Genomic DNA, 17,513 nt, shown 5'->3' on the forward strand with positions numbered 1-17,513 from the left:
TGCCGGACGGCACCGGAGCAGATGACTGGCTGCGACATGGCGGCGGGCTGTTGACTGGCCTTGGTAGTGGACATCGGGATGGTGCGCCTGCGAAGGTCCACGGTGATGGTGAAAAGGGGAACACAGCAACCTCCACCAAATGTAGAGCGGTTTATTGGCACGATGGAAGCGCCGGCTAGGAAGACCTTGGCACAGGCAATCTACGAGGCAGAGAGCCGAGAGACCAGACACAAGCGGCAGTGTTCCATCCAGCACGAGCATCCAACCGGCGGCGCGAGCGCTTCGTCGTCGTTGGCTTCGGGGCTGGTTCATCTTCTTCATTCCAATAATATATATATATATATATATATATATATATATATATATATATACGTGTGTGTGTGTGTGTGTGCGCGCGCGTGTGTGTGTGTGTGTGTGTGTGTGTGAACTTGGCGGCCAATAATTATGTATATAAAGGCACACACACTGCGTTTCTAATATTGCACATCAGTGAGCCGTTTGTTTGTTTGCATCTTTCATTGGTGAGCATTGTTCTGAGGCACCTGCACTGGAATATGGTTCAATCCATCGTACCTTAATCCCCGCGGATTGAAGACGGATATGCGCCTTGCTGTTCGTCACCTTCTGATGCGTTTTCGGCCTTCTAATGCATTTTCGACCAAATAACATTTCTGGCAGAACTCCGCAAGCTGAATATCCGAGCCGTTTCCAAACAGTGTGCTGGTGAATGACGTGGCAAACTCAGATAGAGCGGTGACCTCACAGCCCTTACGGCTTCGCACGTCGACTCATTAATAATCAGTCCACTAAGAAGGCTTTCGCGGCAGGTATTGCATCAAAATATGGATGTGCCCAATGGTATCTATACTGCTTCTGTTAGAATATGGGTAAAATTGAGTAACGTTCGCAACATTCACTAAAAAAAGCAGACTGGTATCTCGTCTGATGATTTCAGGAGAACGCTTTCTTTTATGCTGGTCTGCAGCTGCTGTCGCGACACCTGCTCCCGCCTAAGGAGGGTTTTATGAAATATGCATATGGAGCGAATAGTTAGTTGTAATTTGGAAGCTTCGATTAAGATGAATAACTGAAAAACTTAGTGTTGTTCTTGTCCACATATGTTGGCTCTGGGATGCAGAGTTAACAATATAAATCACATCCAGACAACGCATATAAAAAACAAACACTGGAAGGAGACCAGTCTAAGCATGCTTATGCAACAACCTATGCTGCGTGCCCGTACTGATGATCATGATGACCATGATGATGGCATCAAAAGAAAAAGTCCTCAAGAGTTTCTGATGTAGCATTTGCCGCCAACTAAATCACCCTCGTCTTCTTCAGCCCGGCTATTATAAGCTTCCAAATGTTCAGTGGCAGTAAAGCTGCGCAGTAAAGCAGTAAAGCTCGGTGGCAGTAAAGTGTTTTTTCTGTGCATCACTCTCCTTTTGAGCACCAAAGCGTTTGTAGTTACCTGTTTTTCCTATCTATTCCGCATGTTAAGCTCGAAAATCACGCACCATCTGCTACTATTGTCGATGAAAATAAAGTTTATCCTCCTCCTCCTCCTCCTCAGGCGAGAGCACCAGAGAAAGGATCTAGTAGCATCTTTAAGATTCAGCAAAACGTCGTAGATACCATGACGAAGTACTTTCGACGAGAAAACGTGTGCTATTCAATAACTCTGTGTGAGAACACTATCTTACACGAGATGAGTTCTCATCGCCGGATTTAATGAATGCCTGATCTACCAAAATCATATTGCGGTCCATCGTTTGGCAGGGCAAAACGCACTCATGTTTTGATTCTCCAACACTAAGGCACTTTTTGCAAAGGGCGCAAACAATGTTCCATTAGAGTCGGGGTTGGACACTCATGTTTACAGCACCTCATTTGTTCCGATGAACATCAAAAACGAGCAACGACGCTTGAAAAGGCGTTCAGGATCACTGTTCCGTGTCCGCTTGGAGCTGTTGCCATTGCCACGAAAGGGCTTGTCTTAGCGGGTCCATGTTTATCCACGACAAACAAAATGAATCCGCCGATATTATTCGCCTTACATAAAACGTACTCCATTGCCATGGTGATAATGCACCTGGGAGTAAAGAAAGTGTTTCTCATGACAACAGCCGTGGCCCAGAGCCCAAGCTGCCTGTGCGCATTGAAATTCTTTCCAGGATGTGACAGCGATTTCTATATATTGGACGACAAAGGTATTGCAGTAAACATAGCTGCAAAACACTAAACAAGGAACACGGTATTGTCTGGTACACAGAGGGTGCGGTGCCGTATTGATCTCTTAAAAATCATTAAAATATATAACGGAACAGAAATGTCACCTGCATGCTATAGGATATAAACAGGAAGCAAAAGTGGATTTCGTTGCTGGTTTCTCTTCATTATTGTAGCCAGCCACCATCGTGTGAACGTGCCGTTCTCCAAATACTAGAACAAAATCTATTTCCGCCCTGTTTCCGGTGTCGTGCGATAATACCTAACACGGACAATTGAGCGAGTTGGTGCATCAATTTAAAACTTTCGAAAGCTCTGCTACGGGGGACACCAAGCGAAAGAAAACGAAGGACAAGCCGCGGTGGCTCAGTGTAACGTTAGGGCGCTCGACTATTGATCCATAGTTCCCGGGTTCGAATCCGACTGCGGCGGTTGCGTTTTTATGGAGGAAAAACGCTAAGGCGCTCGTGTGTTGTGCGATGTCAGTGCACGTTAAAGATCCCCAGGTGGTCGAAATTATTCCGGAGCCCTCCACTACGGCACCTCTTCTTCATTTCTTCTGTCACTCCCTCCTTTATTCCTTCCCTTAAGGCGTGGTTCAGGTGTCCAATGATATATGAGACAGATACTGGGCCATTTCCTTTCACCAAAAACCAATTATTATAAAGGACAAGCGCTACTATCAACTGAAGTTTATTGGCAAAAACACATAAGGTTAAATAGCTCACACAAGGCAGCCAGCAGCGCATTCGTCTACTCCCAAAATGACAAAACGAATCACTGTGTTGAATTAAGATACCGAATTTCACAATCATGGATGACAACAAATGGTGTGCTGACGCACATGTCGGAGTTTTTGTGAATAATATGAAATGGCTCAGATAATTCTCTTGTTAGCTGATTGGAATGCCTATACAGAATTTTTGTACTATTTAACAGAGGTACACATGCATTTTTTTCCAACGATTTAGAATGGTAAAGTTCGCAGTCTCTGTAATGCAGGGCCAAATTAGTGGAAGGAGCCACCTTTAAAGACGAATTAAGTAAATAATATATAGTAATTACATTAAGTAATTTAGATTAATAAATAATGTAAAGACGAATTATGCAAAAGCGCTTGTTAGGCCTACCCGTTCAGATGAATGGCCTAGACTAGGACTGAATGCGGTAAATCTACTGCGGTTAATTTTACGGAGCCTTAATTATATCTCTAAATTCCATATTCACCCTCTAAGAACTGTCAGCAAATGCACGAGCCATATATATTTGCTCCGCTAGTTTTGGTCATTTGTGGCCAGTTACCAAGTTCTTGCTGTTACACGTAATCCTCGTCGTCTTAATGCAGAATCTAATAGAAGTTTTTGCGTTCTACAAAATCAATCACCTTGTTCTCCGTCCATTACTTATGTTGTTTATAAATGTTGAGAGGGTTTAATCAAGTAATGAATCTTCATCTCGTCGAGGAATCCTGCGAACCATGCTGACTAAAAGATAAATTCTTGGCTGAAAATGGACTGACCGCGATAATTGTCGTTTTAGGAACACTTCACACATTGTCGTCCAGCTTAGCTTCAGTTGTGATCGTAGGATGCTAATGATAATGTTGAACACAATGAAGGATTGGCGCAAGCAGGGTAGTTCTGCATAGAGTCAGCCAAAAAAATGCATAGTTGACCTTCCTAATTTATGTATTATTTTTGTATGTTTCGACCCTGTAATAAAAACAACTATATCTGATATTGGTTTTACGGAAAACAATTTTGTGAAACGAAAATTTTTTTATCATGAACAGGCGGAGGGCCACGCATACGTAATTTGCTGTCGGTTACATTTTGATAACCATAAATAAAATTCAGTGAGCATCTGAAGAATTTTAGAGCTTATTTGTCAATGCTTTAGTGGGCGCCTTCTGATTCTTACTTTTTGAAATTATTAGTTCCTTCAAAAAACTTGCGAGTCTTAGTAAAACGAGAATTTTTTTGTCCGCTTTGAAGACCTTACTCAAGGACTGCATGCGCGAAAGCTGCCATAATTTTAAAGAGTGCGATACATAAACAAATCACTGTGTTCTACTAGGTCTTGTTTATATGGTTTACTGATATCGATATGGCACCCTCAAAATTAAATTAAATTTCGGCGACAACAAAAAATCCACACATTTTAAAATATTTCCCACATATTCTGCAGTATATCACTGTTCAGATGCGTCAACAACAGTTTGCTTCAAATTGACGCTGCAGCTCTTAAAGCCCCTCTAATGAGACCATTTCGCAAGGCTCCGCGCACCAACCGGCTCTAAGGCGACTCTTTACCTGCTCCTTGCATGGAATGCGGGAAGTACTATATAAAAACTACCTAGGCTAGGTATCAAGAAAAGAGAAGTAAATATTATCCATAAGCAACAGCAATGAATACAGCTTGGAAGCAACGTATTCCATATCGACTTTAATGAAAGGTTTATTAACGGAAAAGCGAAATCCTGTGTGTAGTTTCACTTTATGAATGTGATACCCGGGCCCCTGAAGTAAAGTTCAGCGGCTTCATGGCAGGAGGTTAGATATGCGTTCAAATGTTTCCATAAAAACTTTAAAACCAGAATGTGAGTACCGGTGCATTTCTGTTAATAAGTGTTTTTTTTTCTTCCTTTCTAGACAGGCGCAGCTCAGAGGAACAAGAAATTCACGCCACATGCCAACAGACGCAAGCAGACAATCGGCGTCACTGGACAAACGCTTCAACAGCGACGGACCAAATCCAAGAGTTCACTGAGACTGTACCTGAGTATGTGCTGCGGAAAAGTCTCCAAATGTTGAGAAAGCGTTTTCTTTGCAGCATTGTTCTCTATATTATATATATGCTGGCTGATTGTCAAATATTATATGTCAGCTGTTTGTTCGCTGGTGGTTAAGACAGGAAATCTATAGAGTAATTGTTCACCTCAGGAAAAAACATAAGACTGTACAGCAAAAGGGGCACTCAACGAGGCTTCTAAACGCAGTCTTGATAATAGGCACGACTTGTTTCATTCGTTTTCTTATTAATAGACGAGTAAATCACTTATTGAAGCTTGCAGAAAGTTGGCGCCTGCTAAGCATGTATTCACCGTGCCTGAAGTGCTTATTCAATGTGCTTTAAATAATTATATTTATTCAATATATATATATATATATATATATATATATATATATATATATATATATATATATATATATATATATATATATATATATATATATTCAAATTCAGTTCCTTTTGGTTTTCAAAGTTAATGGGAACAGAAACCGCACTCTAATTACCAACCAAACTATAGGTTTGCTTTTTTTAGACCTAAGCTTTTTTTTGAGGACAATTCGGTCTCTATCACACCTATTAATTATACACATTCCACTGCTGTGAGGTATCTCAATCGGAAACTTCAGTCAGACCAGCATCTTCGTCGCTTACCATTTTCTTCAGAAGAGAGTGCATGAATCTCCAGTGATCACGTGAGCAAACTCTCGAGCCGATGGCGAGTTCTTTGGTAAGAATGTTTATAGTTCTTGTATCAGTCAGCCTGCGTGCGTTTGTCGAAATTCTTTCCTGGGAACAGTCGCCAGAACCACGCTATTTGAACCCTTCTCCGGAGCTTATTAGGCGGGCCTCAGCGCTTCTTCAGGAGCGGGTCCGCAGAAACAGCCAAGTGGCTTTCCTCTCATGTGGGAAACACGTGGAGCTGTTTCCAGATTCTCTCAAGCGAGCTTATCTGGGAGAGGCAACCTGGTGGTCGTTTTGCAGGCCAGGACATCCGTGTCATCACGTGTTCCTTAGAGACTGGGACATCCGAACTCTGGTTGTAGTCGTTGCCTCATCCAGGAATCACGCTAAGTGCATCCATGAAATTATAGGAGACGCAGAGATTGTGTATTTAACTGAATGGATAATATTCCATGGCCGGAGCTGGCTGCTGCAGCCTGATGAGCTAGCAGCATTCCGAACCGGGTTATCGCTGTACGGCGACAGCCCGCTTTTCTGCAGCTCCTCAACCTTACAAGGAAGAAGCCGGATGGAAGTTATCGGTGTCTCCATTTTATCTCGACTGTGCTCACTCCCGAACACGACAGGGAAAGCACGCTTTACGCTGCCACCTGACGGTAAAGAAATTGCGTTTGCCTATCAGGATCACAAATGCGACAGAGGCCCTTTAAGAACGGCATGCAATCCGTTGTTGTACGAAGAAATATACTCTGCGCTTCGTGCTCAGAACGCCACGCTAGCATTCCAAAATATCAGCACCTCTTTCATGCGCGCATCGCTATATTATTAGGTTGGGCTGATGAGGTAGTGTCGCCAGAAATAGAGTATTCATATCGGTTAGACCGTTTTCACATTCCGCCAATTTTGCAGTATAGGACAGAAAAGTTTTACACACGGAAGGGTGCTTAAAGTTCCGAAATTTCGTTCTTCGATCTCCTGGCAAATCCCTATTTGGTATTTCTACTAATATTGGTTTCAGGGCTTCTAGCTTTGCTTGTCATTTTGAGCGGAAGATCTTGAAATTCGGAATTCATTATCCGTACTCTGACTCGGCTTTGTTCTTATTGGCGTCGTTTTTTTCCACCTCTCTTCCGTTGGAGTGTTCACGCCGAGGAAACTTGCGGGCTCCCGTCCACGGATGGCCGTATCATAAGACGTTCTTGGTGATTTGGATGATGATAATGCCTCTGTCGGTCTATTTTCGGGGAAAACTCACCTCGCGGCTAAGCATCATTCGACCACCGAATTTTACGGACACTCTAGAAGAGCTGGAGGAAAGACTAGACCGTCAAGATATAACACCCTGTTTCCAAACGGCTCAAGCCTTTAACTCGGCTGCTAAAGTCGCGCAAAATATCTTTTCTGACATCCTGATTGCGAAGCTACACAACGCCTTCGTCAACAGGAAGAAAGGCGTTAAGCTTATTTTTGATCTTGACAGCGTGGAAGACTGTTTCCAATGCGCACGGCGGTCAGGTTTCGCCTGCTTTGTGCTCGAATTAAACGAATGCATGCGCACACACTACCGTCGCGAGTTCATCGAATCACGCAACCGTATCTGAATACAATTCAAGACACCTTATGCGAGGAAAGATTACGCACATGCACGAGTGTACAGCAATATATTATGCCAATTGCTTGAGACTGGGCTGTTTCACGTTCCACAGATTGGAAAATGTGCAAACTGGATAGCGCCGAAACTGAAAGCAGGGCTGTGGAAGACGCAAAAGGTCATTTTACAAACTTTCATTACCTTTCAAAACTTTTTATTTGCTTTATCAGTTTGTAATTCCTATCATTTGCTATGCTGTGCCTGAAACTCATGCTTGGCAATCGCGACGCAAGTAATCCATTAGCCTAAGGTTTCAAATTGCAGCGACTTTGGCTTGTCAGTGGTTCCCAGTGCCGATGGAATTCATTTTCCCCACCTAGCGCAAGAGCTCTGTTGGTTCACAATCCCTTAATCTAAGAGGCTCTTTTCTTGACTCACACGTTGCGTTCGCGTGGACGGTGGTATGGCAGCACCACTTCTCGATGTAGCACGCACACGAAAACTTTGGCATCCACGCACGAAGGCAAGGAGGCAAGGACAGAGAGCACGCGAGAAATAGGATATTGCCTGCATCTGCGTTCAATGTGCTCTTGGGTAAATACAACACCTTTTGCCGCAAAATATATATACGTCCACTTATTACTTTACTACCGGAATTCACTTGGGCAAGGTGGGGAGAGTTTAAACGCGCTGTTCAGCACGTAACCTAACACCGAGCCTCCGCTACGATTTGTGTAAGCAATGCTATGAGAGAGCCGCTACACGTGTTCATCTCCTTTAGCGAAAATACGGCATCTGCAACAGTCGCACCGTGCATTCCTTCCTGCAACGTGAAATGACCTTCATCGTATGTCCGACAATTTCCTTCCTGGCAGGCTTTATCTACGACGCTCCGTTAAAATGTAATAATCGTTGAGAGCCGCCCTATACGTACTTGATAAGATCTCTGTGTAGATTCGGACAACTGGCATCGATTTGGGGTGCTGCAAAATTTGAAAATGGCAGGCGTTAAGAAATAATCCTTCTCTAAGAAAAAATGGTAGGCTACTTATACAATTGCCAAACGTTTCTTTACTGACTGATTGCGAATTCCGCTGTGTTGGAGCATCACATCGTAGTGTTGCTACGCAGATTTGCGCCAAATATGTAGCACTGACACCATGCGTATTTTCAGGAGCACAACCATGACATACAGCATGTATAAAGAAGGTGCTCGAAAATATTTGACGCATTTCTCGCCTAAGATCGAACCAAGATTAGCGCGGATGCGGTTAAGTGCGAGCAAACTGAATGCCAACCCCGGCCCAGCAATGCTCCTCAAAGCAGTTTCCGCTTCGGGACAGTTTCAATATACGATGCACAGAAATTCTTACGAAACTAACGTACCAGACACTGCTGTTTCTCGCCACAGGACGCGACAACATAGCTGGTGTCTGCAATGAAAGAGAAATTTTCAGGCAACCATGGGCTCAGTATAAAGCAATGTAACAACTCAGCAGCAAGGCTGACGCGGTAGTCGCCAGAACAAACATCGGATACCAATCCTTTAGTGCAGTGCTCTAAATGTACACGGTAGCAGAATCCCAACCAGGTCGCCATGAAATCAAATATGCACATGTCCCTTTGCAGCAGCTTTGATTTGCGTCCGGAAGGTCATAGCGTCGATTGCCGTGTTACGCTTAGGTGCTGTATTTAAGACAAGGCTTTGTACCCTCTCCTCACGGGCTTAAAAATTACCTCAGTAGAACATGAAATATGCACATTTGGCTAGCCGGGGCAGAACCACCTATTTAGTAACCACACTTGTGTACTTGGACTTTACGAGGCAGTTTGAAAACTTAGGAAATGAACCTTACAAATCTAACATTCTAGGAGAACATTTTTCAATTTTGGAAAATTGTAAAACACTGGTATGTAAAAATTGAAGGTATTTATTCATTTTTCTGATATGCAGCAAAATATTTGCTTAAAAGCGTTGCCATCAATGGAATCAAACAGTTAGGACTTCCATAGAAAACTAATGAAGAACGCTTTTGACGATAGCAGAAACGTTCATAGCAAAAAAAAAAAAATTCTATACTGCCGTCGGTCATCTGCGGACATATTGATCGTTGTAGTGAAATCTTATTTTTTTATGAAAAATTGCGTTCATAAACGGTTTCCTGTTCAAAAATACTTTCGTCCTGGATTTTTGGGTATGTGTGGCCATCATGTATACAGTTTTGATTGTTTGCATTTGCATCCAGCAGAACTAGAAACAAGTTGGCCAGTGAGTCGATAAAAAAGCAACAAATCTGTACTCTTCAAATTTCGGAAATAATATTGGTTGAAATTTCGCAATAGAGGGAAAACACGCTGTCTCCAATCAGGTTAGCTGCATGCGTTGACTAATTTCATGGCCGGCTTACAGAACAGAATTCAAGAATTAAGCTTCTCAGACCGTTTAAATGTCAATTTAACTGTAGTGTTCTACAATTCTCACAGGAAGAGATAAAACAAGAAATCCGGCCTGCATTTTCTTTCTATCAGATTCCCCCTATAGCGTACACTATTGAACATACTAAAAACTGGCATACAGACTGCGCAAGTATTAAACGTGTGTACCCTTCACTCATGAGTGCCCCCCTGAACGTTCCAAATACGGCCTCAGTGAAGTCTTTTCAATGCCGAGCGTCTTTTTTCTTGGTTGCGTGTGCCGGAGAACTGCATTTTCATATTCATGAAGTTATTTCTGCTGGCCTGCAGATTTATTTTCCCGACCCTGCCCCAGCATTTTTTTTCTGGCCATCAGTATCCGTGAAAAAAAAATACATGACTTTTCTCTTATGCCTCTTGGGGTGGCACCCTGTGCACCAAGAATTGTAATAACCTTGATTTTTGCTACAGATCATGCTTGACGTTATTTCTTTGTTCTGGATGTATTACCATCAGCCATTGGTGCAAGGGAACCCTTTTATAGAGCTTCCGAAGGGAGTTACAGCTGATAAGCGTTGTTTTTTATATAAATGTGTGTTTTCTTTGCCCCAGGAGGATAGTGCGGAAGAAAAGTGCTGCAAGAGAAGGGCGCTCACAAGCAATGAACTCCTTTGTCCCCGCATTTATTTTTCAAGTGTGTTTCTATGTATAACAACCCCATCATATTTCCTGCTAAGAATAGCAGTATATGTGCACGAATAAAAAATGAATGTGAGTATGTGACTTAAGTCTAATGCGTCACATGCTTACAATGACACTGCAATAAAAAGAGACTTTTTTTTCATTTGAACATGTGTTCCTTTTTTTCCCACGGCTTTAGTATATAAAATCACTCATTAATATTTGAATTTCAGCCATGCTGCTCACGTTTCTTCGCAACTTCAGAAGACTTACCAACTGCAGAAGTGGATACCTTATGGAGTCTCACTTCAACTACTATTAAGCCGGGTTGTAAACCTTCCTTCGCGGCCGCTGATATGACCAACAGAGAATTTCCGAAAATATAATTGAAGCAGCCGTTAAGATAGCTGCAGACGAGCGGATAACTTGGTTGGGAACATCACTGATTCCGGAAGCTACGGTAAAAATTAGGCATCGAGACTACAGGATATAGGCGGAGAAGGAGGGCAGATTTCGAGACTCGATCTTCAAAAAAAAAAACTGTGCTGTGCTGTGCGCACCACGTGTATGCTACCTAGGGTACAATACACAGCGCCTACCACGTGTTGGTCCTACTGTTGACGCAAAAATTCTTCGATATCGAACGTGAAGTGGGCTATTCTCGATCCCAACCGGTTCTTTCTTGCAGGAAATTTGGCACCCTCAGTGGTAAAATGACTCAGGCTATGAAGAACGCCAAAGTGGAGGGCAGAAAATTTCTACTACCTGCGGTTTTTTAACGTGCATTGACATCCCACAGCACACAGGCCTCTAGCTTTTCGCCTCCAATCATAATGCGACCGCCGCGGCCCGGATCAAGCACATGTCTTTCGAGTCAGTAGCCGAGTACCATAAGCACTGAGCCACCGCAGAGGCTAAGAAATAAAAAAACCACTTCAATTTTTCCAACCATTTGGAACGCAAGTCAGGCATTCATTTTCCTTATGAATGGCATTCATGTGGGACATCATTTGGTTGAAATGTGTTATCGTTATTACTACAGTTTCGGTGTCATGTTCTCAATAGCGCGTTTACCGGCGTATATGGAGTTCAATTAGAAAAATCGATCTTACAGCATCTATAATCATGTTGAGTGGCCACAAGGAATCACACCCTGGAAATTCAAAATCAACTCTTTGTTTAGTGTGCTTTGTAGTTCACCGAAAGCAAATTGCCTCTTTGCAGGTAAAGAAGCAGACTTCTTTCGTTTCCGATAAACCGCACAGATAACACTTAAAAGACAGGAAAAAAATTTTCTGGAGCCACTTCTTAACGAATTGAGCTTGGTTGTGTACTTTATGGGAAGAAAATTTGTGCAGGGAGGAAGGGCAAATTTGAGGACATGATAGCAGATCATGCCCCTTGAGACTAAAGGCGATCGAAGGATAAAGCATAGGCGGAAAGTGCATCAATATCAATTCGCTGCATGGAGCCATGAAAGAAACAGAATATAAATAGATAGATAAAGAACACCCAAGAAAAGTGCCGATGCGCAAGCTTTCTGCATAATTTCTGGTAAAGCGCGATTTCAAGGTCCGAAAAAAAAAATTATCGACAATATAGCCTGTTTAGGCCCAATGCGAATTAGGTGCGCTGGCACTTCGGTTCTGACTTCAATTTCGGTTTTCTAGGTCAAGCAGGCTTCAGAAAGAGATAGGCAAAATCGGACTTACAAGATGCCTTAAAGAAGAATCTGAACGCGTCGTTTTACCGCGGGGACTCTATCTACACCTTTCGGGCGTTCTTAGAAACTTTGAATTATTTTTCTGTGCGGCCAACTGCAATAATTAAATCGGATTAAACATCCCGGCTCCAGCCTTTTTTTTCTTTAAGCCAACGCGGTAGGTAGGAGGAGTCAACCAACGCTTCAGCCAGTTCCACGGCGGCTTGCCGTTCTGCCATCGGCGGAGTGATAGTTAAGTCAAAGAGCTCAGGCGTATTTTTAAACCGAAAGCTTTACTACGCCAGCCAGCCAGCCATTTTGGATCATCGCGCACTTCAGCCGTATGCCGTATGCCGTGTGCCGTGGCCGACGAACTGCCTTGAGCCGCAGTTGCCTAACAATGCCGCGGCCGCGCTCCAACAGATGGCGCCTATGTAGACGCCGCTGCAGTCGCCACTCGCTCCACCAATGTGCGCCGCTGGGCTAGAGGGAGAGAGGAAGAGGAGGTGCCTCCTCGCGGGGTTTTATATATATATATATATATATATATATATATATATATATATATATATATATATATATATATATATATGCGCTTCGCCTCAGTGTATTGTAATCGTTATGGAGAGCGCGAATGAGACACAACAACAACAGAGCAAAGCGAGGAAGAGACAACGCGCTAAAGAGACGCCAGAAGAACGCGCCGCACGACTCGAGAAGCGTAGTAATGAAGATGCGGCTAGAAGAAGTCGTGCCGCATCCCGGAGTGACTCTTCAACTGCGGAAGAGACCGGTTTGAGTTCTCGAGAGCGTCGGAATGAGACGCTGCGTAGACGACGTGCCGAGGAAACGAAGCTTTCGTAATTCAACTAGGGTTAACTAGAGCTAAACCACAGGCAATTTTTCTTTCCGTGGGCTTATTTGCGGCTATATTGTTCGTGACCGAAGCTGTTTATTCACAGAAACCTAAAAACAAAATAAAAGCGAAAGCGAAGCCGCCACTGGACTGGCTGAAAGGCACTCCACGCACTGGTTGGCTCCGCCTACCTACCCCGTTCAGTTCAAAAAAAGGCGGGAGCCAGGACGTTCAGTCAGATGTGATTAGGGCAATCGGCCCCTCAGGACAATTCGAAGTTTGTAAGAATGGGTGGAATGTGTAGATAGAGTTCGCACGCTAAAAAGACGAGTTCGGAATCCTCTTTAGTGCACCTTAAAGCTCCGCCTTAAGGGTTGACGCGGCAGCTTTATTGGTTTTTTACCCATGCATGTTGATTTGGTCATTCTCCTCTTTTCAGTCATAGATTGCTGGGAGTCACACATGACACTACTGGCCCAGTGGTGCAGAGCTTAACCGCTGCATATTTGCCCCCTCCCCCTCCCCCCGTTTGAAATGAACATATTGCATTTGTAACTCCCGTTGCTCTGCTGTATAGTCGCATGTGGTCACTATTAACTCAACAATAAATAATCGCTTATTCCACAGGATACAACTGGAAAGACGTGTGTTGACAAAGAAAGGCGCAACAAAAAACTAAAGGCGAGTAGTTGACAGGGCCTGATGGGGCGGCGTGTGTGTTTCAGTGAAGGCAGCTTATTTCAGTGGTTTCATTCTATTCCCATTTTAATAAAGATTACTGACTCACTACTTTTCAGAACACTATGAAGCGGCTGCAGAAGTGAGGCTTGATCTACTGCGAGCGTTATATTTACAAGGTGGAGATATGAGCCAGGTTTGTGTCCTTTCCTTATTGCTGATTTTATTGAATGCCTATAGAAGAGTCGAGCTAATGCTTTTTTTAACGGGCGCACACTACTCCTTACGTAATATGCGATTATCTTTCAGAGTTTCTGCTAGAAAGGGGCTACGTAATTTGCGGTTATGAAGGTTGCAAATGCTTGCATTCTCCAGACAGAGGCACTCGGAAAAAAAAAACACTCGCTTTGCCGTGATCATGACGGGAAGATTAAGAGGTAGCATTCACGAAGAACTGAAGCATTCAAATACGCTTTTTTCAATCTAATTATGTAGCTGATGCAAATATTCTCTTTTTTGAGTGATTTGATCATTGTTAGAGTTACAATATTATAGCCGTGGTGAGTTATCCCCGCGATAAAAAAAGGCTGTTTTAAAAGAGTATAACATTTTAGATAATACTGGTGAAACAGTAATCTCGGTTGCTGGAGACGGAGAATGTTATGGTGAGTTAGGTAAAACCGGTTTTTCTCATAAAAAGACCTCAAAGGCTTGTTTGACCTAAGGCATAATCTCCAGAATCTCATTAATAGAATCCTCGAAGCCGAACCTTCTTAAAAAGGCTTGTTCTTAAGCGTTCACATTTATTTTTCATCTTCTCTTCAGAGTGTCCTTTGCATGAGCGCTTTTCTCAGCACACCTGTCCCTTTCTGCGAAGGCATTAAAAACAGGCTGCATGCAAATCTGTTCCATCGTTACGAAGCAGTACTGCTCATCGTTCCAATTGGCGCTTTCAAGTCCCCATAGTGCACACAGAGGTTCTCCTGGAAATAAAGTATGATGTTATTGAACTGTAGTAAGGCGCGCACCTCTTATCCGCGATTTGAAGTGTGTATTTTTTTTCACTCTCTGCGAATGCGAGAGGGAAAACGAGTTCTTTTGTTTAGACTGCATATTTGATATTTAAATTTTCTTGGTCATATTACCCGCTACAGAACATACACAGAACCTAATAGTCTATCCGAAAAGTATTTACCGTCGTATTGTCACACATACTGGAACTATTTCATTAAAAACGCTGTGGTAACTTAGCAGGCTAAAATTTTAGATCACTGTTTCACCTCACCGCTTGCACCGAGTACGCTCTGGTGGCTTTTAAACAAAAAAATCAGCGAAAGTTTTAATGAATGAACGTGAAGTCACAGACTAATTCTCGTCCAGTAGCAATGCGTAATAAAAAACTTGGCACTTTTGTGCTGACCTCGTATATTGTTGTTATCGCTTAAATAATGCAACACTCTCAGTTTGGTTCGTCAACACTTTAGAAAATGTGTGGACGCAAAGACAATAAATGATAAAACGCGCATTCAGTAAAAAGATGGGCTTCCTTCTTGCAATTGTATTCAGTATGGCAAGCCTTTGGCAGCCTTAAAAACGCATTAAAACTTTGTCGCAGCGGTTCGATCTGTTGACAATATATCTAAATTTCTATAGGTACCGAGGCGATTTCTCTCCAAAGTAAACATGACTATCGACTCTTGAAACGCTTATATGCACGTCAATAATATTTAGGCGCGTTCTTCCGGGATAACACATGCTAACAAACTTCTTTAGATTAAGTGAAAGAGAGCAGCTGCCCGCTACATACTTTGCACCAGATATATCGATGATTTACACAGTGTGTGTTGCAAGCTCTTTGTCGACGGCACTGCATGTTCAATTCAATAAAATCAGTGCTGATACGGTTTGAGATACTAAAGGTAAATAAGTTTTTGGAAGGCTTCATCGTTTGCATCTCAATACGGAAGCTATTAAACGCACCAAGAAATTTGATCAGGGCTAAAGCTTCGCTGCTTACCTCGTACTAAGTCGCTGATCTGCACTACTACGCATGTCGATGTAGCAGCGAGAACTAAGTAACTTTTTTGTAAAGAGAAAGGCAACTCCTCTGATTCTACAGAAGAGAAAAAAGTATCAACACGCAAGTCATATTTGTAAGCAAATAAAATTGCAACTGAAATGTTTTTCTCTAATGGCAAGGCTATTCACCACACGTTGAGCAACACTGGTGTGTATAGTGTCTTCGCGGGAAGGCTATAGATAATCTTCATAAATAACTTATTTAGGTAAAATAAAGATTCCTTCGCTGTCATAGCGACGGCATTGGCGGACGTCATGAATTGTGCGATAAGTTGAATACTTAGATGATTACCTAAATTATGCTGACTGAGTTTTTATTTTATCAGCAACGCGACTGCCTGCAATTCTAGATTGTAGCGCGCCAGCAGGGCGCCAAGACCATTTATTAGATGCAGAATAACGAAATGGTTCTCGCTAAGAGGGTAAAAAGTTTATCAGTGGTTGAAAGCTGTTAAACCAAGTTTGTCAAGCGATAGCCCCGTTTTGATTGCTTTGTTAAAGGACGAGACCACTGGTTTGCTGAGATTTTGCTTTTTCTTCGTACGTAGGCCTTCCTTGTATCTGTCGCCAAGCTCGCTGCTGCTCGCGCCGCTTGGCGTGGGTGCGCAAGTTTCAGTGCGCCCGATGGACGGACGGACGGACGGATGGATGGATGGACGGACGGACGGACGGACGGATGGATGGATGGATGGATGGATGGATGGATGGATGGATGGCCGGACGGACGGACGGACGGACGGACGGACGGATGGACGGATGGATGGATGGATGGATGGATGAATGGACGGACGGACGGACGGATATATGGATGGATGGATGGATGGATGGATGGATGGATGGATGGACGGATGGACGGACGGACGGACGGATGGATGGATGGATGGATGGATGGATGGATGGACGGACGGACGGATGGATGGATGGATGGACAGATGGACGGATGGACGGACGAACGGACGGACGGACGGACGGACGGACGGATGGATGGATGGATGGATGGATGGATGGATGGATGGATGGATAGCAGACGGCGGCGCAGTTACAGCTAGAGCGGAGGTTTATCCAACTAGCCGTCACGGAAGTTTCCGGCGCTCCCCCCCCTCGTACGACTTGACTGGTCCATAAGCTCTCTTCCTTTCTTTTAGCCCTAAGCATTCCAGCGTAATCCTGGGCCCTGCGGTGAAGAAGTAGCATCTGCTCAACGGTTACCTTTTTAAAAATAGTCACAGAGCAATTCGACTTTACTCCTTATTTAATGTTTCCATACGGCGTCTAATAATTTAATGTATTTCTATAACGACTATATGGATTCAGTACGGAGTGTAGGAAGTCGGTATGGACTTTGTGGAAAGCTCGTTTCGAAACAATCACTCCATATGACGTCATGCTGATTTTATGTAATGTATATAGAATCTTTATGCACTGTTTATTGACTCCATACACAAAACGTATGAATTTCCAGTTATTTTTCCACATCATATGGCCTCCATATTTCCATAATTCCGTACATGTGACTCGTGTGCAGCGTTACATTAGGGCTTACTGCCGAAATAATACGGCTACTTAATATGACTCGTGAATTTAAACGCTGAAGTGTAGCGGAGGTCTTCACTATATGACCGAGCATTGACATACAAAGTGTAATAATGTTCTAAAAAAATACCGGGCTTTTAATAACATTTACCGCTTTGAAGTTGAATTCTCGTCGCAGCTTTCTTGTGCTTCACGGTGAAATTTATTTTTGCTGTCCTTTAAACAAACGAGAGAACAAATAAAATTTCGCCTGTGAATACAGTCTCCACATT

General features: G+C 43.2%; 1 protein-coding gene across 1 annotated transcript in view; it reads right to left on the bottom strand.

The window, feature by feature from the left end:
- Positions 1-14,439: 14,439 nt before the first annotated feature.
- The window catches only part of LOC144134294 (uncharacterized), a 41,842-nt gene continuing 38,768 nt past the window's right edge, over positions 14,440-17,513 (bottom strand). Inside the window, exons 13-15 of the mRNA XM_077667239.1 lie at positions 17,393-17,457; positions 15,647-15,742; positions 14,440-14,612 (exon numbers count right to left, since the gene is read on the bottom strand). Of these exons, the coding sequence (XP_077523365.1) occupies positions 14,440-14,612; positions 15,647-15,742; positions 17,393-17,457 (334 nt within the window). The remainder of the gene's footprint in view (positions 14,613-15,646; positions 15,743-17,392; positions 17,458-17,513) is intronic.

This window comes from Amblyomma americanum, chromosome 5 (assembly GCF_052857255.1).
Source record: "Amblyomma americanum isolate KBUSLIRL-KWMA chromosome 5, ASM5285725v1, whole genome shotgun sequence".
Classification (NCBI taxonomy): domain Eukaryota; kingdom Metazoa; phylum Arthropoda; class Arachnida; order Ixodida; family Ixodidae; genus Amblyomma; species Amblyomma americanum.